The sequence below is a fragment of the Amblyraja radiata genome, chromosome 3 (genome assembly GCF_010909765.2).
Source record: "Amblyraja radiata isolate CabotCenter1 chromosome 3, sAmbRad1.1.pri, whole genome shotgun sequence".
NCBI lineage: Eukaryota > Metazoa > Chordata > Chondrichthyes > Rajiformes > Rajidae > Amblyraja > Amblyraja radiata.
Window position 1 is genome coordinate 40,838,525 of NC_045958.1, and position 26,294 is coordinate 40,864,818.

At 38.6% G+C, this 26,294-nt stretch overlaps 2 protein-coding genes across 7 annotated transcripts in view; one reads left to right on the forward strand and one right to left on the reverse strand.

The window, feature by feature from the left end:
- naa35 (N-alpha-acetyltransferase 35, NatC auxiliary subunit) overlaps positions 1–11,059 on the forward strand; it is a 63,485-nt gene extending 52,426 nt beyond the window's left edge. The window contains exons 18-23 of one of the 4 annotated variants that reach the window (XM_033017672.1): positions 406–542; positions 772–839; positions 1,390–1,530; positions 4,154–4,279; positions 7,170–7,248; positions 10,830–11,059. In XM_033017672.1, coding sequence (XP_032873563.1) covers positions 406–542; positions 772–839; positions 1,390–1,530; positions 4,154–4,279; positions 7,170–7,199 — 502 coding nt within the window. In that variant the 3' untranslated portion in view covers positions 7,200–7,248; positions 10,830–11,059. Of the gene's footprint in view, positions 1–405; positions 543–771; positions 840–1,389; positions 1,531–4,153; positions 4,280–7,167; positions 7,249–7,551; positions 7,713–10,829 lie in introns of those variants that run through there. The other 3 variants (XM_033017670.1, XM_033017671.1, XM_033017673.1) reach the window with 3 other exon arrangements.
- Positions 11,060–11,264: 205 nt separating this feature from the next.
- The window catches only part of golm1 (golgi membrane protein 1), a 42,526-nt gene continuing 27,496 nt past the window's right edge, over positions 11,265–26,294 (reverse strand). For 2 of the 3 annotated variants that reach the window (XM_033017676.1, XM_033017674.1), the window contains 4 exons: positions 25,025–25,193; positions 24,488–24,544; positions 13,171–13,274; positions 11,265–12,216 (listed from right to left, as the gene is read on the reverse strand). In XM_033017676.1, coding sequence (XP_032873567.1) covers positions 13,174–13,274; positions 24,488–24,544; positions 25,025–25,193 — 327 coding nt within the window. In that variant the 3' untranslated portion in view covers positions 11,265–12,216; positions 13,171–13,173. The remainder of the gene's footprint in view (positions 12,217–13,170; positions 13,275–24,487; positions 24,545–25,024; positions 25,194–26,294) is intronic. The other variant, XM_033017675.1, reaches the window with a different exon arrangement.

Consider the following 26,294-nt stretch of genomic DNA (forward strand, 5'->3'; position numbering starts at 1 on the left):
AAATGGAGAACAGGGGAGAGAAAAGACTTTGCCTTCGATCACAGTGGGTTCACTGTGATGGATGTTTTTGTAAATTGAATTGTGTGTATGTCTGTAGGAAATTGTCTTTGCTTGTATGGCTGTGGAAACGGAGTTTCGTTTGAGCCTCATTGAGGTTCAAATGACATGTAATGTAATAAATAAAATAAAAAAATAATAGGTTATAAAAATATAAAATATGCGCAATATTAGCTGATTTAGTACAATTTGCTATTTTTTAAACCAGTGCTCATTTATCTTTTTGTTGCGTACTTTGTGAAAATCCATTGAATGTTGCTTAGTTTGACTAAATATCCAAAAGTTCTTCCCAATATGCATCCTGTTTTTATAAAATATATATTTTAAATTTTTCATACTGCTCTGCAGGTACCTTTCAGAATTCCTGTATGCTTGGTTAATATCCACACTGAGCCGTGCTGATTCCTCTCAAATGGCAGAAGAACGGATCATGGAAGAACAACAGAAAGGGAGGAGCAGCAAGAAGACAAAGAAAAAGAAGAAAGGTGTTTAAAATAAACTAATTATGCCTTTCATTTGGGCACATTACTGCAGTGGGTTAATGCAAAGGTGGGCTTGGCTTTATTGGTAATATCTTGGTAATAATATAATTTTAATGGCATTTATAGCAAGCTTGTTAAAGTAATGTGCAAGCTTAATTTACTTTCGAGAATAAGACCTGAAGAATTGCATTTTTAATTACTTTTAATTGGTCTTTCTTTGTCTTAAATACAGTTCGACCATTAAGTAAAGAAATCACTTTGAGCCAGGCTTATCATAATATGTGTGCTGGAATGTATAAGGTAAGGACATTTTTTACATATGTTAGGTTACTATGACAGAGAGCAAACAGAATTCCCCAAGCTTTAAAGGTCACTAAAGCAAGAAGAGTCACAAATATAGATTAGAAAGAACAAGAAGAACCGATAAAGAGAAGAAAATATTTCCGACCGTCCTCCTTGCCTGAAAATATTAGCAAGGGCAATCGCTCTGCCATAGAAACTGTTGGACCAAATGCCAGAATATGAATAGCTAGAGACAACCTTTAGCTTGAGCTGGTAAAGTATTGGCAATGGTTCTGTCTTGCTATAACATTGTTAACACAGTTGGTTTGAATTTTGGTCACTCATTGCTGCAGAAACAGATTGCTGAAACTGGCCATTTCCCAAACTCGTACCAGTATAGCTGAAATTTCCAAGAACGGGCTGAGGATTCAGCTCTCAGATCCCAGAACCTCATATTAATGCATTTAATATGTCATTTATTTCCCTTGTTTTCTATAGTTATGACAATTGGTTATGTTCAATATCAATTTTGAATTGTAATTATTTATATTTTTCCTTTTTTGTGCAGACAATGATAGCCTTTGATATGGATGGAAAAGTGAGAAAGCCAAAATTTGAGCTAGATAGTGAACAGGTTCGATATGAGCATAGATTTGCTCCTTTCAATGGTGTTCTTACTCCACCACCAGTGCACTATCTACAGTTTAAGGTGAGTACAAAAGTTAAGAGTTTCACAGTAGTTTATACATAATCTGCATTTTAATTGTGGAAATAAGATTGTTTGGCTCAGTTATTAATTAAGAAGCACTACTAAAAGATATCATTTTAAAGCTGTGTGCCTGAACCCCTCTGTCAGTGGATCACCAACTTCCTGACAGACAGGAAACAGCATGTGAGGCTGGGAAAGCTCATCTTGGACCTGCTGACCCTCAGCATAAGAGCAAAGGCGTATTCTCTCCTCGTCTTTATTCTCTCTACACCAACGACTGCACCTCCACTGACTCCTCTGTCAAGCTTCTCAGGTTTGCTACAATACAACCCTGATTGGACTGATCCAGGATGTGTGGCGTTGTCCTGTATGGTATGGCTGCCCAGCCTGCAGCTGTCCGTATTTTCATCTAATTTTTATTTATTGTGAGCTAAAGTGTTTTGTTTCGGAGCTCTAGTCTTTTTTATGTGGGGGGTGGGGGGAAGGGGGTAACTGCTTTTCAGGGTCCCGACCTGGTCGGAGAGGCGGCTTTTCTCCGGGCAGCAACTTCGACCTGTCCTCGCGGCCTACCAGCGGGCCTGGAGTGGCGTTTCCTGTCGGGACCAGCCAGAACCTTGTCTTCGGCGGCGGCACAGCACCGGGGCGCTATCGCGGAGTGGGCGATGCCTTGCCTGGGTCGCCGCGCTGGAACTCCGGTGAACTGAGACCGCCGGTAAAAAACATCGCGGAGCTGCGGGTCTGTGGAGCGGCCAGCCGTGGGCGGCTGCGCTGAACTTAACATTGGGAGCCTGGGATCTCACACCGAGATCACCAGTGGTGGAGCTCCATCCAGTGCGGCCTGTCGGCTTCGGAAGCCGCGGTCTCGAGTAAGGAAGCGGCCGCTCCAAGCATCCCAAGCTGCTGAGAGGATTCTCCCGACGCCGGAGCACCATCATCTGGCGAGAAGGGCCTGGAACATCGGGCCTCCGTAAAGGCGGCTGCGGAGGCCAAAATAGGCCTGACAAAATAGGGTGGACATGGGATGGGGACTGGACATTGTGCCTTCCCTCATAATGGGAACCATTGTGGGGGGATGTTTTTTATGTTTAAATTTCTTATTATTGTTATGTCTGTATTCTTTTTTTATGTGCTGCAATGGCAATAAGCATTTCACTACACCAATTGGTGTATATGACTAATAAAGAACCTTTGAACCTTTGAGGAATCTGCCTACAGACAGGAAGTGACACAGCTGGCGTCCTGGTGCCTTCGCAACAACCTGGAGCTCAATGCTCTCAAGACAGTGGAATTGATTGTAGACTTTAGGAGAGGTCCCCCCACTCGCCATCAGCGACACCATAGTAATTTAAGTTCCTTCGAACCATCATCTCCAGGGACCTTAAATGGGAGGCCACCATCGACTCCACAGTCAAAAAGGCCCAACAGAGGATGTACTTCCTGCGGCAGCTGAGAAAACACAATCTGCCACAGGCAATGATGGTTCAGTTTTATACTGCCATCATAGAGTCTGTCCTCAACGTTTCCATCATGGTCTGATTTGGCTCAGCCACCAAGCATGACATCCGGAGGCTGCAGCGCATCGTTGGATCAGCCGAGAAGGTTGTTGGCTGCAACCTGCCCCCCCCCCCCCCACATTGATGAACTGTAAACTACAAGGGCCAGGAAGCGAGCGAGTAAAATAATCTCTGAACTCTCTCACCCTGGCCACATTCTTTTGTACTTCCCTCTGGGAAGCGACTCCAGACTGTCATAGCTGCCACAGCCAGACATAAAAACAGCTTTTTTCCATGTAGCTCTACTCGACAGCCAAAAGTCTGTAGCCTCCTTTTGCTCTGGTATTTTATTTTATTCTTCGCATGTTTAAATTATGTTTTATTTTTAATTGATAATTGTATATCGTGTTGTTATCCTTGCGAGCAAAGCAGCAAGGCAAATTCCTTGTATTTATACATACTTGGCCTGTAAAATCTATTCAATTCAATTAACTTGGTTTTTAAATAAATAATTTTGTCCACTGTTTTATGTGGATTTTCTTTTTTTTCTAATCCTCATAGTTCTTTTATTGCTCTATGTCATTCACGATTCCTGTGATGAAAAGGTGCACATGTGATGGCGGAATTTAATTCATCTTAGGTAATCTTCTGCATGGTGGCTCATATATGCACCTCATCCCCAGGTTCTATTCACAACTTTGTATGGGGACATGGGCCCACGGTTAGTCTCCTGGAGCCATGTTGTGAGGCCTCAACATTAATTTAGGCTACAGCAACGCACTGCTGTAGCTCTGCCCCTGGAACATGCTGACAGGAGGTCAGGTTGGGTCAGGGTGAGGGAGGTGGGAGAGGGGAGGGGATGCAGAGCTTGCCTTCAATCGACATGAATGAAGCATTGTAAGACTTTAGAATGCCTCTGATCTGGTCTGATTGCAAAACAACATTTATTCATTAAAATAATTAATTAACAAAAATATTCAAGGGCTGTATGTTTTATGAATATTTTAAAAATATTTACTTCATCTCTTCCAAATTTCCGGGGCCACCAAGCATAAGATCGTAAAGATTAACGCAATTAATGTTCATTAACCTGTCTTCATTATGTAATATTGTAAAATTACGTCAAACAGGAAATGTCTGACCTAAACAAATACACTCCACCTCCTCAATCTTCTGACTTGTACATAGCAGCCAGCAAACACTTCCAACAGGCCAAGATGATACTGGAAAACATCCCGAATCCAGACAATGAGGTATGGGACACCGCGGAATGTATTTTCTAAATGAGGTATTGATGCTTTGAATGTAAAATATGTTTAACTGCTAAATTAATATGTTGTAGAGTCTGCAAAAAAGTCTTACGTTTGTGTAGGAAAGAACTACAGATGCAGGTTTACACCGTAGACGCAAAATGCTGGAGTAACTCAGCGGGACAGGCAGCATCTCTGGATAGAATGAATTGGTGACGTTTCAGGTCGAGGCCCTTCTTCTGACATCAAAGGAGCGAGGATCAAGGAAAATGTAGAATAGATTTACATTTGTTTGTTGTTGTTTGTCAGGTTGGAGGCCAGTGACGAGTGGGGTGCCACAGGGATCTGTGTTGGGTCCACTGTTGTTTGTCATGTACATCAATGATCTGGACGATGGTGTGGTAAATTGGATTAGTAAGTATGCAGATGATACTAAGATAGGTGGGGTTGCGGGTAATGAAGTAGAGTTTCAAAGTCTACAGAGAGATTTATGCCAGTTGGAAGAGTGGGCTGAAAGATGGCAGATGGAGTTTAATGCTGATAAGTGTGAGGTGCTACATCTTGGCAGGACAAATCAAAATAGGACGTACATGGTAAATGGTAGGGAATTGAAGAATGTAGGTGAACAGAGGGATCTGGGAATAACTGTGCACAGTTCCCTGAAAGTGGAATCTCATGTAGATAGGGTGGTAAAGAAAGCTTTTGGTGTGCTGGCCTTTATAAATCAGAGCATTGAGTATAGAAGTTGGGATGTAATGTTAAAATTGTACAAGGCATTGGTGAGGCCAATTCTGGAGTATGGTGTACAATTTTGGTCGCCTAATTATAGGAAGGATGTCAACAAAATAGAGAGAGTACAGAGGAGATTTACTAGAATGTTGCCTGGGTTTCAGCAACTAAGTTACAGAGAAAGGTTGAACAAGTTAGGGCTTTATTCTTTGGAGCGCAGAAGGTTAAGGGGGGACTTGATAGAGGTTTTTAAAATGATGAGAGGGATAGACAGAGTTGACGTGGAAAAGCTTTTCCCACTGAGAGTAGGGAAGATTCAAACAAGGGGACATGACTTGAGAATTAAGGGACTGAAGTTTAGGGGTAACATGAGGGGGAACTTCTTTAATCAGAGAGTGGTAGCTGTGTGGAATGAGCTTCCAGTGAAGGTGGTGGAGGCAGGTTCGTTTTTATCATTTAAAAATAAATTGGATAGTTATATGGATGGGAAAGGAATGGAGGGTTATGGTCTGAGCGCAGGTATATGGGACTAGGGGAGATTATGTGTTCGGCACGGACTAGAAGGGTCGAGATGGCCTGTTTCCGTGCTGTAATTGTTATATGGTTATTATATGGTTATTATCATTAGCTAGGAGAAGGTGACAACGAAGCACAGTGATAAAATTTAATCGGGGACAGTCAGACTGATCGGAGAACTAGGAAGGGGGAGGGATGAAGAGAGAGGGAAGGCAAGGGTTACTCGGTTAGAGAAGTCAATATTCATACCACTGGTGTGTGAGCTGCCCAAGCGAAATATGAGGTGCTGTTCCTCCAATTTGCACTAGGCCATGATGGTGAGGCCCTCACAAGGGTCACCTCTATCCCACAGCTCTGCTCTTGCTTCCCCTCGTTGCAATAGGGACAGTCGCCGTAGTCCTCACCTTTCACCCCATCAGCCGTTGCAAACAGCACATAATACTCCATGATTTACGCTACCTGGGACGACAGATGGCACAATGGGCTAAGTGTTCGGCTGGCACCCGGAAGGTAGCTGGTTCGAATCCCGCTTGGAGTGCATACTGTCGTTGTGTCCTTGGGCAAGACACTTCACCCACCTTTGCCTGTGTGTGTCCTTGGGCAAGACACTTCACCCACCTTTGCCTGTGTGCGTGAATGTAATTATGTGAAGCACTTTGGGGTCAATGCAAGTTGACTAAAAATGTGCTATATAAAGAAATTTAATTTACCTCAAACGGGATCCCACAACTAGCTACATCTTCCGATCTCCAACCCTTTCTACTTTCAGCAGAGACCTCTGAAACTCCCTGGTTAATTTGTCCCTCCCCAGGTTTTTTCCCCAGCAACGCAGGAGATTCAACACCTGTCCCCATACCTCCTCCCTCGACTCCGTTCAAGAACCCCGACAGTGTTTTCAGGTGAGGCAGAGGTTCACTTGCACTTCCTCCACCCACCTACTGTATCCACTGTTCCACGTGAGGACTCCCTATATATTGGCGATACCAAGCGCGGGCTCGGCGATCATTTCGCTGAACGCCTCCACTCAGTCCGCCTAACCCTACCTGATCTACCGGTTGCTAAACACTTTAACTCCCTGTCCCATTCCCATACTGACCTTTCTGTCCTGGGCCTTCTCCACTCCGAGTGCAAAGTGGAGGAACAGCTCCTCCTATTTTGTTTGGGCAGCTTACACTCCAGCGGTATGAATATTAACTTCATGCCCTTGCTTTCCCTCAAACGGGATCCCACCACTAGCTACATCTTCCGATCTACCCCTTCCTAGTTCTCCGACCAGTCTGACTGTCCCCCTGATTAAATTATATCTCTGTATGCTTTCTCAGCTTCTCCTAGCTAACAATGATCAATTCTACATTCTCCTTGAACCGCATCTCCTTTAATGTCTCGTTTTCACACCTTGTGCTTCCTTATCTGCCTCCCTCTCCCGACTCTGTCTGAAGAAGGGCCTCGACCCGAAGCATCACACATTCCTTCTATCTGAGTTATTCCAGAATTTTGTGTCTATCTTCATGTCTCAGTTTGTCTTGTTTGATATATGGGCTACAAATGCTCAACATGTTTTATATTTCATTTTGGTTAGTTGTGCCTGGTAATTCTTCCATCCATGTTTGATTATTTTTTTTATGTGATTACGTAATTTTACTTTTCAGGTAAAAAAAATTCTAACGGTTGCAAAACCTAACATTGTGGTGATGAAGTTGCTTGCAGGAGGGCACAAGAAAGAATCTCAGGTAAATACGAACAATAGTATGATAAAGACATAGAGAATTAAACCTTTAAAGAAACATTTATTTATTAATTTCATAAATTCCCTTTAAATTGAAGCAGCATTATTACTGCAGCTGGTCCCAGGGATTGATTTATGTTCTGTGCTGTGTTGACATAAAAAAAAACTGGAAAATAAAATTAAGTAAAAACAGAAAAGTCTGGAAACGCTCATCAATTCGAACAGCATCTGTGAAAAGAGAAACAAAAGTAAGGTTTCCGGTCAAAGTCATTGAACTGAAACCTTAACTTTTTTTCTCTTTCCACAGATGCTGCCAGCATTATTTATTTAAGTAGTATGAAAGGTGAGATGCTACTATTGACCCTGGCCCTCATAAGGTTGGTGAAGTATAGATTGTGGAATTCCTGATCACTTATCAGATCTTACTGTTTGTTGCTTACTCGTTTTGAATTGATCCGTTTATTAAGGTTGTTTGACTTAAACTTTAAGTCAAAAAGACAAAGGTTAAGTGTTATCGTTGAAAGACTTTATAAATGCTCAATAGAATGATGTCATACACAATCCATTCCAATTTCTGTATGTGCAGGAAGAACATCCTTTTCTGAGCAATTCCATGCATATTAGGTGACCATGACAAGTCGTTCCAGGTGCGACAAAGGTTCACCTGTATCTCCTCCAACCTCATCTACTGCATCCGCTGCTCTAGATGTCAGCTAATTTACATCGGTGAGACCAAGCGTAGGTTGGGTGACCGTTTCGCCAAACACCTCCGCTCAGTCCGCCTTAACCTACCTGACCTCCCGGTGGCTCAGCACTTCAACTCCCCCTCCCATTCCCAATCCGACCTCTCTGTCCTGGGTCTCCTCCATTGCCAGAGTGAGCAACAGCGGAAATTGGAGGAACAGCACCTCATATTCCGTCTGGGGTCCTTGCGCCCTTATGGCATCAACATTGAATTCCCCCAATTTGGCTAGCCTGTGCTGTCCCCTCCCCTTCCTTCACCCTCTAGCTGTCTCCTCCCACCCTCCCATCCGCCCGCCCTCGGGCTCCTCCTCCTCCCTTTTTCCTTCTTTCTTTCCCCACCCCCCATCAGTCTGAAGAAGGGTTTCGGCCCGAAACGTCGCCTATTTCCTTCGCTCCATAGATGCTGCTGCACCCGCTGAGTTCCTCCAGCAATTTTGTGTACCCACCAGGTGACCATGACATGATCAGTTTTGTCTTGATATTTATGCTGTTTCCTTGATTTCCTTATGGTGTTGAAAGGGAGGCACAAAGGCAGAAAAATCAGAACATTCCCAATTCATTCCAGCAGTGTATTACAGAATCAGCCTTTAAAGTACCATGCCATGATTCCTATGTTCTATTACTTTTTACCGAAAGGCCTCAAAGGTCTGAGGGAAACTGTCAATGCAGCGATTGGTGTTTTTTTGCTGCCTGTCACAAAACTCAAGCAGATGGAATTGCTTGCCCTAACAAAATCATGTTCGTCTTCCTTAATGTACCTGCATGCGTGGCACCTAATGGCAGTTCCACTGCCGTCAGCTTCCTGCTATGGGTGTGACTTTGGCAACCGAAGTCCTGCCTTAGAAGGGTGTTCTAGACCAGATTCTTGCATATGATTCACTTGGTCATATCTTCCTTAGAAACAACTCTAAGCACTATATGCAAGCATATAGTTATTCTTGTGGTTCGAATGCCATAGCAGCACTGCTGCCTCCTGGTTACCATCACATCTTCCAAACATCGAAGATAATGAATTCCAAATGGGGAAAATTGAATTGTTAGGAATGAAAACAGCAGCTCTGCATTAACAGCTATTAATAAACTGATTAGCAATTTTGTCCTTATGCTCATTGTCTGGATTCAGAATGTTTTCCATATATCTTAACCTTAAGTGCTGGGAGAGTGAGGAGGTGCTTTTGTTAGGTCAGATAACATTTTTTTTTTTTTAATTAATTAATATTTTTATTAGAAGCAAGTACATATAATAAAAACATTTCATGTATATAAGTCATACATTGCTAATATTATCAGTTGTATATTGACTCTGCTTAGGTCAGATAACATTTTAAAGTATTTCAAAATGAACAGTATGCATTGTAGATGACTATGATTAATTAAACAAACTTGAATATTTGAATTCCATCGAACTCTGAATTGAGAAATTTCAATGGGCCAAATCGAGCTTGCTGGTGATCCCAGTGGGAATCCCTGCATTTAGATACTCATTTAGAATCTGTAAATTTTGTTGGACAATGACCAAGAACATGCAGAAATGAGTGAGCTTTTCATACATGCTTGATCAGAAAATTCTTGCGTGAACAAAGTTGCCGCACTGACATACTGGAAACCTGTGAGAAAAAAGTTAATGTTGCATTACTATATTTGCTAAACAAGAGGCGACTTGTGGGTGGAAATGACAGGCTGGAGGTTTTTTCTGTCCACAGTACCCATTGGACATGGATAGTTCTAAATTTGTCAAGGATCACATCCAAAACAACTTTTCTGGAAAATGGTTAGTCCTGATGAACAGAGACAGCAACTTCGGAATATAACACGAAAACACTTTCTTCTCAACTTGTGGCAATCGTAATGGACAAATGTATTCTAATCCCTCAAGGCTGTCTCCATTGCAATAGACATAAATTGTACAAACTGATGCATGGGTACAGCACAGGAGTTTTTTTTATTCCAAAATCCATATTTGTAAACAAAATTGTTCTGGCTAAATCAATGGACTAAATCTAGGACCCTAGATTGAAGATCTAAAAACAGGTTCCAGTTTCAGCCATTGCAGTTCGTGCTACAAGGCTTAAGTTATGTAATTGTCAAACAGCATTCACTCTTCTCCTTTTGGTATGACACCAGCTGCCTTTATCTGGTCGCCTTTTCCAGATCAAAATCCGCAGGAACATAGATAACTCTAGTGCCATCAAACTGGCTGACTCGCATAATAGACAGCAGTAGTTTGAGATAATCAATCAGTTCCTCATTGCTAATCAGTGTTGAAGAAGGAACTGCAGATGCTGGAGAAACTCAGCGGGTGAGGCACCATCCATGGAGCGAAGGAAATAGACAACGTGTCGGGCCGAAACATTGGATTATTTCCTTCGCTCCATAGATACTGTCTCACCCACTGAGTTTCTCCAGCACTTTTGTCTACCTTAAATCAGTGCCTGTGATCTAATGGAGACCCAAGGAACTGCAGATGCTAGAATCTTGAGTAGAACAAAGTGCTGGAGGAATTCAGCAAGTCAGGCAGCAATTCTGGAGGGAATGGACTGGCAACCTTGGGTTGGAACCCTTCTTCAGACCGATCCAAATGTCACTTGTCCATTCCCTCCAGATGCTGCCTGACCTGCTGAATTCTGCCTTTGATTTAGTCTGAAGATTTTTTAAATGGTGTGGGATAGCAGAAAGGTGAGCAAGGTAACTGAAGCAGCACCACGTGATGAATAGGTTGCATTGGCTGAAGTCTAGAGGATGTGAAAAAGGAAATCCAAGCATACAAAGCAATTCTAGAGTGTGAACATGTAACAATGACAATTCACATTGGAATAAGTTGGCTTTTTTTTTCATTTTCAGGTTCCTCCAGAATTTGATTTTTCTGTTCACAAATATTTTCCTGTGGTCAAGTTAATCTAACTCCAATGGTTCCTGTGTCATGAACTGATTGAGATGTATTGTTCCAGCTGTGGCTTGAGTGTTCCAGATACAGGAAAGAGGTTATAATACAGAGCCATGAGGCACGTTCTTTGTATATGCTGCTGTACTGTGTTAATACTGTGATCTGAATAAAAGTCTAACTTTTTAAATGTGTCTTAACAATTCTTGGCACCAAAAAGTTTCATTCACCTGCACCATCAATGTATAATCAATGTTTGAAATTAAAATTGATACATTTTTGTATTTAAAACAGAAAATGTGCTTCTGAGGAGAAAATATAATATTTTGGGCTTTTGTAATGCCAGGGTGCTGTCTCACCAATTTTTTAAATTAAAACAAGTGAAAAATATCAAATGAAACAATAATTCTTTTATTTTGAAATAAACACAGTTCTCAATGAGAAAGGTTAGACAGAGAACATAAAAGAATGCAACCTCTTTAGCCAAGTAGATTCAGCCTAAGCAATTAAGTTGCATTTTTATTTTAGATGACAAATTTAATTTGGAGTACAGATGTAGAGGCGATTCAGAAGATGCCCAATCACAACATTCTCACGTAATATTTCAGCACACCAGAATGGAGGGACATATCAAAACTAAATCCAGTTTACATTAACTTCACTTTTCAGAATGTGTAATTATATATTTTGTTACTTGTTAAATATGCTATTAAGGTAAAGGATTATAAAAAAATATTAAAAGTTTTTTTCCTCAAACCCACTAACACAAAGAGACAGACTAACCACACTAATTCAATGGAAAACAGTACAGACTTTGGGCACCTCTTCTTTACCTTTCAGAACTTAGTTTAAAAAAATAAACTTCCTTAAATGTCTGTATTAATGGCAGAATTGAAAAAGATATGCATAAACAATTGCATTCCACAGAGAGTCTGCTACTTATAAGTGTGATAAATAATAGTGTCTGACTTAAGAAATCATTAAGATGCAATTTTAATATCAGCATTTAATATCAGCATTTAAAACAGCTAATATTACAACATCCAGTTTCAATTATAGAACTTAGTGAAATTTCCAGTATGAATTAAAGTTAGAGTTACTCAATTGTTCATTTAATTTTGAATGAATCAGAAATTGCTCATACCCAATACTTTTTAAACTGCAGGCCACTAATGGTCCTTGATATATAGCTCCAAGCAATACTGATTAAATCTCATTGTAGTCAGCTAAGAAAGTGCAACATCAACAAATAAAGCTACTTATTTCAACCAGTTTCGTAAACAGTGTTTGTTTCATGTCCTGATCTTCATTTTTCTCAAGAAATATTTTCAGCTTCTTTATGTCACACTAAATTTTTAAAATATACACAGGATTAATATAAACTATAACTGGAAACTAACAAAACAACTAGAATAGTTAATAGAAAAATTAGCAAGACCATTCAATAAGAATTCGTAAGATAAATTATGTAGTAACGGTCAAAATATGTGGTTGCTCTTCTCCACCCATCCTACACTTATTCTATCTTTGGAATTACAGTTCTATTATAAAATTAAACAAACAATGCGACACATTTTCTAAAGCATCTCTTTTACTGCATTTTGTTTCCAGGTTTCATTAACGTAAACCACATTCGGCCCTTCGAGCCTGCACCGCCATTCAATGTGATCATGGCTGATCATCCCCAATCAGTACCCGTTCCTGCCTTCTCCCCATATCCCCCGACTCCACTATCTTTAAGAGCAATCGTTTAGCAAGGTCATATTACAAATGACAGCTCTACCGATGACTACTTAAACTCCCATTAGCCAATATGCTGATCAAGAGTTTTGGTGAGATTAATTCAGGAAGTCATAGATTTCCAATGGAAAAGACAAATGGGAGGATATGAATTCAACATATGGCAACACTGATTTTTTTGACCAAACTTGTGACCAAATTGCCATGAGTCAAGAATGTTAGCTGAAGACTTGGAATGAATTAACTCCAAGGAAAACAATATGGAATTAAGAACATGTCTGCTGATGGTGAAATAAAAACAAATTATGGTAAGGGGTACGTGGGATGGGAAATATGCTAAGACAGTTACATCTATTCAATTGATACATAATAAGCTTCCAAGGACAGCAAGAACTTTCCTAATGTTGAGGGCATGAAGAGCCACTAGTGACAGTAGAATGAGCTGTGGTTCTCAAACAATGCCAATGGCGAATATTGTCTGGAGAAGACATTTACTCAGTACTTATTCGTAGAGAATTATTTCATATTATGCACTTAAAAAAAAATCCTTTAATGAGGTACCATTTATTTCTTGCCATCTTCCATAACTTCACCAGGATTCCTTCTGTGATCAGTGTTTCCCTGTTGCGATGTATCCAAGTGATGTTGATTATTTTCACCTACACCTTAAATTTGACAAAGAGAAAATGTAAACTGAAATTTAATTTAAAGACAAGATATCAAATTGATAAAATACTTCGGACATAAAGTTTATTATTGCTAGGAACTGCACTTCAAACTGAAGCGGTAGATCATTCAGCACTTTCTTTCCTCTGTTTTATCATCAAAAAGACCTGACTGACGAAACGGCTGAATGTTGACTTCAGGAGGGGAGCAGAGGATCCATGAACCTGTCTACATCAAAGGGATGGCAGTCATGAGAATCAACAGCTTCAAGTTCCTGACTGTGCATATATCTGAAGATGTGTACTGGGTCCAGCAAACTGAAGGGCCTGTCCCACTTTCACAACCTTTTTTACTTGTGGACATTATACATCATGCTAGAAAAACGCCTCGACCTACTTGATGCCACGAGTACCTACGACTAGCATCATGACCTCGTGACGACCATGCTGCGAGTATGAGTGAAGGGCAAACTCGGCAGAGGTCGTGAAAGTGGGACAGGCCCTTGATGCAATAACTAGGAAAGCTCATCAACCCCGCCACTTCCTCAGATGATTGAACTGATTCAGTACATTTGAGTACAACGACAAATATTTTATTAAACATTTACAGTTGCACAGTAGAGAGCAGCTGCACATAGACACTGGTTGTACTATGGCCCGGTTGACCCAGGAACAAAGGAGATCACAGAGAGTGTGGACATTGCCTGCTCAATCACAGGGATTGACCTCCCCACCATCAAAGAAGGCACTGCCTCAAAAAGACAGACAGTATCGTCAAAACCCCCTATCACCCTGGCCACTTTCATTTTGGTACTACCATCAAGGAGGTAATACAGGAGCCCAAAATTTTTGAGCACCGGGTTTAAGAATAGCTTCTTCCCAACAGCCATCGGGTTCTTAAACACTACACTAACCTCGGTAATTATGAAATTTTATTGACTGTCTTTGGTTGTACTAAGGACAGAGGTTTTTACACTTGTAATAAGGTTTCTAATTTATTGAGTTTTTCTGACTATTATATATTATCTGTGTATTGTGTTTACGGGCCTGTTTAGCTGCTACAAGTAAGAATTTAATTGTTCTATTGTCTGTACTTATGACAATTTCACTCTCAACTCTTGAAATGTATTCCTACTTTCTTGTACTATGCCTAACTCAATTCCCTTAATATCCAACAATCTATTGATCTCCATCCTGAATACAAGCAGAAACTGTGCCTCCATTGGGCAACCTGATATTTGGCAACATTATCCTGCATTACCCTTCAAGCCCTATAGGAATTTTGTTTCAATAAGATCACCTCATTCTTCTGGTCTTGTGAAGATCCAATCTTCTCCACATAGGACAATCTACTCCTCTATCGATCCACAATATTGAGTGTACACAGAATGGAGTTTCTGTATATTCTGGTAAAAGCTATATCCATGGGCAACTTTGTTCAGAACACATTGTAAATATACCATGTCAGAACCACAATCAAATTGCAATAGGTTAGCTATAGGAACATAAAAGGTTTTGGCCTGCACCCATCATCCAATATTATATGTGTCGAAGCACACACAACCTTCTGTGGTAGGGAATCCAACAATTCAACTCTCTGCATAAAGATGTTGCTCTATTTCTTAGATCTACCACAATCCTCTTTCCAGTTCTAGAATCTCTAACTATGGGGGGGGGGGGGGGGGGGGGGGGGGGGGGGGGAATCAATATCTACTCCATCCCTCTGACACTGATATCTCTTTCATTCTTCTAAAGTCCTCTGAAAATCAATCAATTTTAAACCTTCTCATAGAACAAAAAAGCCCTACATCAGAGCTGCCAAATTTTGTCAGAGCATTTCAGTATTCTAGTACTTGAAATCAGTATTTTGCTGAGGAAATCAGTATTTTTACGTGATGCAATTTTGCTGAAAGAAATTTTATTTTTTATGTGCGGCCATACCCATGTAAGAGTACAAGAATGCATAACTTTGCTACCAATTGACATGTCTTCTACGCACCTTACTTGACAGTGCATTCATTGTCATCTCTTTGTATACTGCTGTTTGAACAGCTGCTGCTTTTAGCACCAGATGATGTAGAAGCCATTTTGGAAGCCTCCCTCTCCCTCTCCCTCTCCCTCTCGCACTCCCTCCCACTCTCTCCCTCCCACTCCTTCTTCCTTTTTTCTCCCTCCCTCTTATTCCTTTCCTCCCTCTCTCCTTCCATCCTCTCCGTACATCCATATTCTAATCGCATTTCCGTACAAAATACGGAAAATCCGTACTACTTTGCAGCTCTGCTACATCTTCAGAATCAATCCCATGAATTAATTGCAATCAACTTATTGCAAGTATATTCTTTGAAATATTTTTTTAAATGCTGATTATACCAAATAAGGCCTTGCCAAAGTCATGCACAATATCAGTGTGATTTCCTTTCATTAATGCTCCTGCTCCCTTGCAATAAAAGCAAATAATTTTATTTCCCAAGTGCTTGCTGTGCCTGCATTTTATTTGCCACTTCTCGTGAAGTAGTGCAACAAAACCTATCAATGGGCCACTCTGTGCTGGCTTCCCACGGTTTAAATAATACTTTTTTATTTTCCTACCAAAATGCATAACCTCATGCTTCTCAACATCATACTCTATCTGTTTAATCTGTCCATGTAGTCTTCTGGAGATTGATCATCCTCCGAGCTCGTTTTCACAGTTAAATGTCAATATGGAAAGGAGATTCACAATAAGAGTACAAGCAAAGGATTAAATCATGCATAACTTTACTTAATTCAGTGTACATATTAAAAAGCACTATATTCAAGAATATTCAGGAAGGAAGAATAAATCCTTAGTTACTTCCTGCAAATGGAAAGGTTCTCAGAATGGCTGAACTGAAAACCCCCTCACAACACAAAGAACTTTGTACACTTTACAAACAACCAAAAGTTGGACAAATCTATCTAGATTTGTTTACAGGATGGGCACATCTCACAAGTGATAACATACGATGGATATTAAATGGGAGATAAAATATTGAATGAATTAATAAATGAATGAATGAATAGTTTATTTCGGTCATACATTAAAAAGAACAAAACTTTACAATATGTGTGAATATGAACCAACACTGTATCCATTTCACACAACGTTCACATAATCAATGACCGAAAAAGGAATAGGCTGAAGCCACACCTTATTTTTGCCTATCCTAAACAATCCATAAAATAATCCAGAATATTATTATTACAAAGGAAAGAAATTTTTTTTTAATTCTAACTTGTAATCCTTACTTATTTTACATTTTAATCATTTTACATTATAATCCTTAATTATTTTACATTTTAAGGCTTTTTTGAAACTCAGAGAGCTACAAAATGTCAACTCATCACTAAGCCCGTTCCATAATTTGACTCCCAAAACTGAGACACATCTATATTTTACATTGCTTCTCACTTTACATGTTTCAAAAATACACAACCCTCTTAAATTATAATGTCCTTCTCTTAATTTAAATTTTTTTTGAATACTAACAGAAAGGCTTTTATTCCTAACTCGGAAAAGTATTTCTAATGTATGCTTTAATTACATTTTTTTAAATACTAACAGAAAGGCTTTTATTCCTCTCGGGAAAGTATTTCTAATGTATATTTTAATTTTCTAATTATATTTCTGATATAAGTGATCATTTGCCTGTTTTTATAGTGTTGGAGGTTAACAATGTCAAAATTAAGAACAAAGGGACAGAATAAATAGCTTAGAATAAAATCACCAGAGGCAATTGTAGCTTTTTTTTTTTTTTTTTAATTTAATATATTTTTTTATTAAAGGTAATCAATTACAATGCTTCAAACAACTTTATATCAAATTAATTCAATTTGCATTAAGTAAAACACTAGTAATACTTATCTACTATTTTTTAGAAATAATGATAGAGAAAGAATAGAACAGTTATAAATCATTAAGAGAGTGATTAAATAATAATTTGATTATATATAAGAAAGAAAAGAGAAACGAAAAAAAAAAAAAAAAAAAAAAAAAAAAAAAAGTTTTAGTAACCACAATATGTATTATTAATAACACTACTACAAGTGATAGTATCAATAAAGACATATATGTTAATTCCAATATAAAAATGAATTATTCTCACCAAATCCCGCAGGGTGCACGCCGAGCTGTGTTGCCAAGAACAGCTACTTCTCTAAATACTGTATATATGGAGACCATATCTGTTCAAAAGAATTATACTTGTCCAATAGGACAAATCTAATTCTTTCCAGATGTAACGTCTCCATCATCTCTGTTGCCCACATTTTGGTTGTGGGGGATAATGTTCCCTTCCAAAATTTCAATATGATTTTTTTCCCAATTACTAACAGTAATCAAAGAAATTTCTTTGATTTACTGTAAGTGATAGATGTAAATCCGGAATTCCAAATATTATTAGCTTTGGGTTAGGGTCCAATTTAACTTTGATGACTTCAGAAATAACTTTAAAAATTTCTGTCCAGTAATAATTCAATTTAGGACATGTAACGAAACTATGTATTAAATTTGCCTCTGCTTTCTTGCACTTATCACAAATAGCGGAGAGATTCGGAAAAATACTATTTAATTTAGTTTTCGAATAATGTAACCTATATAATACTTTAAATTGTATCAGTATATGTCTGGCGTTTAATGAACACCGGTGTATTCGTTGTAGAGCAATTGTAGCTTTTAAGGCACACCTCTTGAATTATGACTGGCAAGACGTTTATGTAGATGATATTAATGAATCATATGAAGCATTTTTAGAGACATTCTTGACAATTTATGACCGACATTGTCTATTGAAAGAGTATAGACACAATTCGAAAAAGAGGGTGAAACCATGGATAACAAAGGGGTTGGAAAAAGCTTGTAAAAAGAAAAATAGCCTTTATAGGGAATTTATTAAATATCAAACAAAGGAAAAGGAGGACAAGTACAAAAAACATAAAAACAGACTGACATTAATTATGAGATCACAAAAAAAAGATTATTATGATCAAATGTTGCAAAAACATAAAAATAATATTAAGGCTACTTGGAGTGTACTTAATGATATAATTAAAAATAGTAAAATTGATTTTTCAACATATTTTGTAAAAAATGACAATTCAATTATTGAAAATACAGAGGATGTTGCTAATGTTGAATGATTTTTTTGTTAATGTAGGCCCAAATTTGGCAAAGGAAATTAACCTTCCTAGAGATGAAAACATCAATTTTGATTTTGAATCAAACAGCAATTCAATGTTCCTTGTTGGAGTTTGTGAGAGTGATGTGTTAGAAGTAGTCCGAAAGTTTAAGGATAAAAAAATCAACTGATGGTAACACCATTGATATGTCACTTATAAAAGAAGTAATTGATTGTGTCCTCGAGCCCTTTACCTATATATGCAATAAATCCTTTCTAAAAGGTGTTTTTCCCAATAAAATGAAAATGGCTAAGCTGGTTCCAATCTATAAAAATGGTGACAAACATATTGTATCAAATTATAGACCTGTGTCTTTGCTACCTCAATTTTCTAAAATACTTGAAAAGTCATTTGTGAATAGACTTGATGATTTCATTGAGAAATATGAGTTATTGAGAGATCATCAATATGGGTTTAGGAGTAATCGATCGACATCTTTAGCGGTGATGGATTTTGTAGAAAACATAGCAACGGCAATAGATAAGAAACTACACACTGTGGGTGTATTTATTGATTTACGTAAAGCATTTGATACAATTGATCATTCCTTACTTTTGCAGAAATTGGAACGTCATTGTATAAGAGGTGTCACCCAAAATTGTTTGGGAAGTTATTTAAGTAATAGGTTTCAGTCAAATTAATAATACTGAATCACAGCTTAGAAGAGTAACCTGTGGTGTTCCACAAGGTTCGGTATTGGGACCTAAGTTATTTATACTTTATTTAAATTATATTTGTAAAGTATCCAATACGTTGAAGTTTGTTACATTTGCAGATTATACAAATGTTTTTGTTCAGGGAATGATATAAAAGAACTACTGAAAACAGCCAAAAGAGAATTGATAGTGCTAAAAAAAATGGTTTGATATTAATAAATTAATCCTAAATGAAAATAAAATGAAATTTATGGTATTTGGTGGTGACAGGGTTAATTGTGAAATAAAATGGAATTTAAATGGAGTTGAAATTAAAAGAGTATATCAAACAAAATTCCTGGGGGTGATTATAGATACTAAACTTTGTTGGAAGCCACATATAGAATACATCAAACGGAAATTATCTAAATCCATTGCTATTCTTTACAAAACAAAGGATCTGTTGAATAAGAAGTGTTTGTATACATTGTATTGCTCGCTTATAATGCTATATATGTCATATTGTGTTGAAGTTTGGGGAAATGTATATAAAACAAATATAGACCCTATAATTAAACTCCAGAAAAGAGCTATTAGAATAATACATAAAGCTTCTTACCGTGAAACTACAAATCCATTATTCATAAAGTTCGGTACCTTAAATTTTTGGATATTGTGCATGTAAAGATAAAATATTCCATAGGTTCCTCAAAAAGGTTTGAACAAATTGTCAGCCTAATTATACATAAAAAGGGATTAAACAAAAAAACTGGCATGAGACAGGAAAAACTGAAAAAAGAGGAAGAGAGATGGGGATCCAGTAGGATTCCAAGGGGTAAAAGGGGGCAGCACCCCCTTTATGCAGATTTTTTTTGATAATTGTACCTTGAAATGACGCAGTTTTCTCGCCTGTTTATCCTTAATTTCTCGCAGGGTCTTCCCCACTCGCAAAGACCCCCCCCCCCCCTTACCTTTGCTCACACAGGAAATCTCACATTTGCTCACACTCACAGGGACCTCCTCACTGCTCACTCACAGCAAACCCCTCACCTTTGCTCACACTCACATGGACCCCCTCACTGCTCACGTTCACAGGGAACCCCTCACTGATCACACTCAACAGATATTTTTAAATTTATTTTTGATAATTGTACCTTGAAATGAGTTTTCTTGCCTGTTTACCCTTAATTTAGTACCCTTAATATAGAAATATTTAAATTCCGTTAAACTTTTATTGCTTGTTGCTATGTTGTTGTAAAGTGTGTTCACTGTAGCGAAGGGAATCAAAAGTGATCGGGTTCTAGATAACGCCATGTATCTTTGAAAGTATGCTCCTGTCTACACAGATGCTCTTTGTTTTAGGCAAATTTCTAGTAAATTTACATCAAAATCGATGAAAAGTTTCTATATTTTTACTCTTTTATGTATTAAAAAAATGTAAAAAGATTTTGTTTTTAATTTCTCGTTCCTTTTCAGATTTTGAAAGCAAACTTTGTATAAAATTCTGGTCAAATGTTGATCCCAATTTAGCTCAAAAGTATCATAGGCAGGCCCATTATTAATGCTGTGGTATTTTTTGCTACAATTCTGAACTTTTCATTTTAATTGTTCCTTTTGCTTTTAATATTGCAAACCATCGACAAGTTTAAAAAAATATCATTTTTGGGATTTTATTTTTTAAAAAGGAAGAAACTGCACGTTTAATTCATTTCCTTTTATTTTTCCAAAATGGCCAGCATTCATAATATTAAAAAAATAAAGATAACAAAATCACTCAGGGATTGCAGTTACAGACCAGCTACAAGAGAAACAAGTGTCACCATTGTGGAAAAAAAAATCTTTCCTTACTTATTTTTTTTAAATGTTTATTTAATTTATCTGATTGTACATGAATTAGCTCAAATGTCTTATTCAAACAATGCTCGTTCAAAGAAAAGTCCATCAGAGAGGACTCATCAGAGAGAACTCCATCAAATGTTAAATCAAAGGGACAATCACCAAAGACAACCTTACTAGAGACATAAAACCTGGACACTGCTGTGAATCTTTCCTCAGAACCACATTCTGTGCCAATTGAAGAGGTGGACCAAGAGAGGATGAACAGGTGTGAAGACCATCAAAGGAACACGACAGGTAAACACTTAGAACTGTGACAGGAGGCATGATAGAAACAAGAACTCTCACCTGTGTGTGTGAGACCCTTGTCTACAGGGAAATGGACAACCATGCAACAACTCCGTGTATGTTGATGGTTAGAAAGTCAACCTTACTGATGAATAAGATGATCATGATGACAAGGAGAGCCACAATGGAAAATGCCAGGATGAGGGAGACAACTACCATGGAGAAGACAACCACGATGAGGGTGACAACTACAATGGAGAAGGTAAATTGTGCTGAAAAGCCTGTTTCCACGCTGTATCCCTCTATGACTACTCTAGGAGATAAACAGAGCAATTCTTTCCCCAGAATATAAGGAAAATGGGTGGCAGATAACCAAGGAGAGTAATGGGCCTGTCCCACTTGACTATTTTTTAAGCGACTACAGGCGACCAGGCTGTCGTCACATGGTCGACGGGGCGTCGCATGTATGGTCGTGAGTAGTCTCCTCAGTCGCCCAGAGTCGTAGTGTCTTTAAGGTTGCCGCTGGATTTTCAGCATGTTCAAAAATTTTTGGCGACAGTGGGTTGACGCCAATGAGCGTTGCTTGACTTCTCCTGACATAAATGCTGTCTTCAGTTGTCGCCGACAGGGTCGTAGCTTGTCGTGGATGGACGTAGTTTAACTTCAGTCATAGGTGGACGTCCTAATGGGTCGCCGGTTGTCGGTAGCTTGACGTCAAGGAGGTGGTAGGTTGTTGTAGCTTGTCGTAGACTTTGTCGTGGGGAGGGTCCAGTCGCCGATTTTACGGAGACCTGCTATGACTATGACAGTCACCATCAGTCGCCTAAAAAAATCGCCTAAGTGGGACAGGTCCTTAAAGCTTTTCTAGATTAGATCAAATTAGTACTTTTATTAGAAATTGGCAATGTTTATTTTTATAGACTAAACCACCAACTAATATTCTCTTGTATCATGTAACATGTGTTCTTATCCCCCATCTACTGTTTCACACAGTATCAAGTTTCTTAAATGTTTTAAATTATTTCATTAACCATCCCCTGATCGTCTTTGCACAGAAAACCATGAAGAATGGACAGTCGTCGATGCAGATGAGCCGAAATCAAAGAAAAAAATTATAAAACCTGGTTAACTCACAGTGAATATTGTGTTAAACATACCCAACAATGATTAAATGTCAATTTCAGGGTTCAGCTGACAATCATGAAGTACTGCGTTTCAATTAATCAGCACAGAGCGAACATCCATCCCAAATCAGTCATAATTCCACACACATTTTATTCACAACTGCTTCGGAAAGTCCGGGCGCAAGGAGTTTCTGAAATAAGCAGTGGCCGAGGCAGATTTAATTTTAACATTACCCAAGATTAATTCCCTTTTGCTCGAGACCAACCACGATGAGGTCGACAACTACCATGGAGAAGACAACCGCGATGAGGGAGACAACTACCATTGAGAAGACAAGCACCAGAGCTGCCAAGTTTTGTCAGAGCATTTCAGTATTCTAGTATCTGAAATTCAGTATTTTTACGCGGCGCAATTTTGCTGAAAAAAAGTATGTGCGGTCATACCCATGTAAGAGTACAAGAATGCATAATTTGTTTATTGTGTATTTGTAATACAGTTTATTGTGTATTACGTCATAGCTGCTTTCTTGCACCTCTCTCTCTGTGTGTGTTGGCTACAGCCATCTTCTACTTCGGTGAGGAAAGCAGGTCCGTGATTGGTCATAACGCCCCTCGGAGACTGCGTCTGATTGGCTGCCGAGTGACCAGCGCATTATGTGATTGGACACAATGACCTTGGACAGCGGCTGATTGGACGGAAGGAGACTGATTTGTTGATTGGACAGGAATTTTAAGGGAAGCTGGTCGGTGATTGGACGCAACCCCCTTAGAGACAGCAGTTGATTGGCCACCAAATAATCGGGCACAAAAAATTGACAAATAGGAAAACAAATAGGAATTCCGATTTAAATCGGAAGAATATCATGCCTGATCTACAGTTCCTTCCTAATGAAGAAGAACCCTGGCCCGAAACAACTCCTAATTCATTCCCTCCACAGATGCTGCCTAGCCTGCTGAATTCCTCCAGCACTGTTTTTTATTTAACTCTGAAATTGAAGATAGACATAAAGCTGGAGTAACTCAGTGGGACAGGCAGCGACTCTGGAGAGAAGACCCTTCTTCAGACTGAACTGAACTCTCGTCGGTGAGAGTACTTGTGATTGTCTGAAGAAGGGTCTTGACCCGAAACGCCACCCACTCATCAGAGCCGCCGCCCGTCCCGCTGAGCCACCCCAGCCCCCCCCCGTCCACCTTCAACTCCAGAGCCAAACAAAAAACAGAGTGCTGGAGGAACTTATGACATTGCTTCTAGCAGAGATTGCTACCTCCTTCATTTGTGATTGCTCCCAAACAGAAACAGCGTAAAAGAACAGCAAATTTGTGTGATTCTGCACTAAATGATCACAAAACGATTCGCGCAAGGACTCTAATATCCACAAGAGTCTAAAGCAGGTTTTTTAAGATGTTGATTTTTCTGATTGACATCTTGTAGCATTGCGAAAATAGTCCTTGCACTAAGTCATAACTCTGTCGAAATGTTATCCTATCAACAGTGATTCAGTTTGGTTCCCCACTTACACGATAAACCATGGTTGTCCATATTGCACGATACTCAAAAAGTGAAAAGCATGAATTCAAACTTAAATCCTGATTGATTTCATGAAATATACGCATTAAGCTTCATAATGAACCATTTGTGTTTTAGATCTAGTAACTTCAAATTTGTCCACCCATGTCACAGGTTAGAAAATAGGTGGAGGAGGAGGCCATTCGGCCCTTCGAGCCAGCATCGCCATAAATTGTGATCATGGCTGATCGTCCCCAATCAATAACCCGTGCCTGCCTTCTCCCCATATCCCTTGATCCCACTAGCCCCTAGACCTCTATCTAACTCTCTCTTGAATCCATCCAGTGATTTACCCTTATTTACGGAAACACCCGTATGCCTAAACCCACAGCCTTCTGAGTAAAAAGCGACATTGCTAAAAGCCTTGATAATTTCAAAAATACATCCAATTAAAATTAAAATGAGGCTTGACCAGTATGAAAGGCATTATTGTGTGTGTGTGTGTGTGTGTGTGTGTGTGCGCGCAGATATATAAATAAAAAGTTACTAATAGATGGTCACTTCCTCATTGTAATTTTATCCAGAGTTTGGGTCAAATACTGTACAAAATGGATACTTATACTGAACCTGTATCTTTGGTGATTATTTCATTTTTAACAATAGTTCCATTCACTTCAAGGGCACCTGTAAAAGAGACTCATGTTAACATATTTATCAACACTTGCAGACAAATGCAAATTTGCTATAATATGATCACTATTGTGAAGGAAAAGAGACTTATTTGTCAGTACCAAATCAGTTAAAATACAGTAATGTGGAAAACTGAAAGGCTCAACTAACCTGAAAAGTGAAATCCCGTTCATTAGCAGATCTGTTGACAACTGTTCCCATTGCATGACAAGTGTGCGCCAAATACATAAAACTGTTTTGAGAATTGCACTTTATCACATGATACTTTTAAAATGTTTTTTCTTGCACTTTTATGTAAACTGATCAAATAATCAGGGGAATAAACAAAGTCAAAAGTTTCACTCAACAGCATTGTAATCAATATTTTAAAATACAGTCAAAGCCAATGCATTTCGATCCAACATAATCTAAACATGCGATTTTACAGCATTAAATGGAATCAAGGGGTATTTGAACACGTTTGAAAATTCTTACCTGAATCAAGTAGCTTGTTATTTTCCTTTTCAGATAAAATCTTTGTCGGAATATCAACTTCATTTGTTTTAACTTCTAACTGACTGGTGGGATCTTCTTTTGGAGACTGGAGTTCTTGATGTGATGGATCATTGGTTTCTTGTTTATCTGTTGGCTTGTACTCTTTCGGCTTAACAATAAGAAGATCAGACGGTTAATTGAAATCAGCAACTTTCACAATTGTATCATGAAGTCTTTTTTATAGACATTAGGAGTCACGAGAAAGCAGAATTTGAAATGTTCTATTCTTAGAAAATAATTAACAGGCCCAAATCTTATAATGATACAGTATTGCCAATGCAATAATTTACACAAAATCAATATGTTTTGAAATTCTGAATACAAATTTGGAATACTTTACTTGGAAATTTGGAATACTTGGATTACTTTAACGGTGTTTTCTTTAAGAAAATTCATCTGAAATATAACAAATATATGCATTCTGAAAATCACACACTAACATCAAGAATAAGCATTCCTGCATATTGTGTGTTTTTAAATAATGGTGAATTTCAAAAGGAAAGAAAGAAAATCTATTCAAACAATATAGTAAAAAATTCAAGCACATCAAGAAACAGATCCATGGACTACGCAGAATGTTTTGACATTGTCCTGTGGCACATTGGAAAAACCATTACGTGGAATACGGGTCTTTGGCTCTACAAGAGTATGAAAGCAGGCACGTTATGCCATTTAGTTAAAGCTGTGTTCCAGTTTCAATTCTGATCACACTGATGTTTAGTAAGCATGGGAAGTCAAAGTTGTACAGCACAAAAACAGGCCTTTTGGTCTACTACATCTATGCTGACCATCATGCCTATTTATATTAATCCCCACTTGCCTACATTAATTCCATTTCCCTCCATGTGGAAGCAAGTAACTATTAAATTGTCTTGTAAATGTTGTTACTGTGCCGGCCTCTGCCATCTCATCTGACATCTCTTTCCAGGTGCCAACTGCTCTATCAATTCCCCCTTTGAATCCCTTTAAACATCCTCCCTCCCATATTAAACTTATGCCCTCTAGCGTTAGTGATCTGCAACCAAGGGGAACGTATATGCATCTCAATATTATATACCCCTATCATGTTACCTCTCAGCCTGACTCGACATGAACCAACAAGCTGGAACAGCACTGCAAAAGTACAAACAAGTATCAGTAATGAAAACTAGCCAACGGTATACTAGCCAGAATTCATGGTCAATTCTTAGTAGGTACAACATCTTATGTA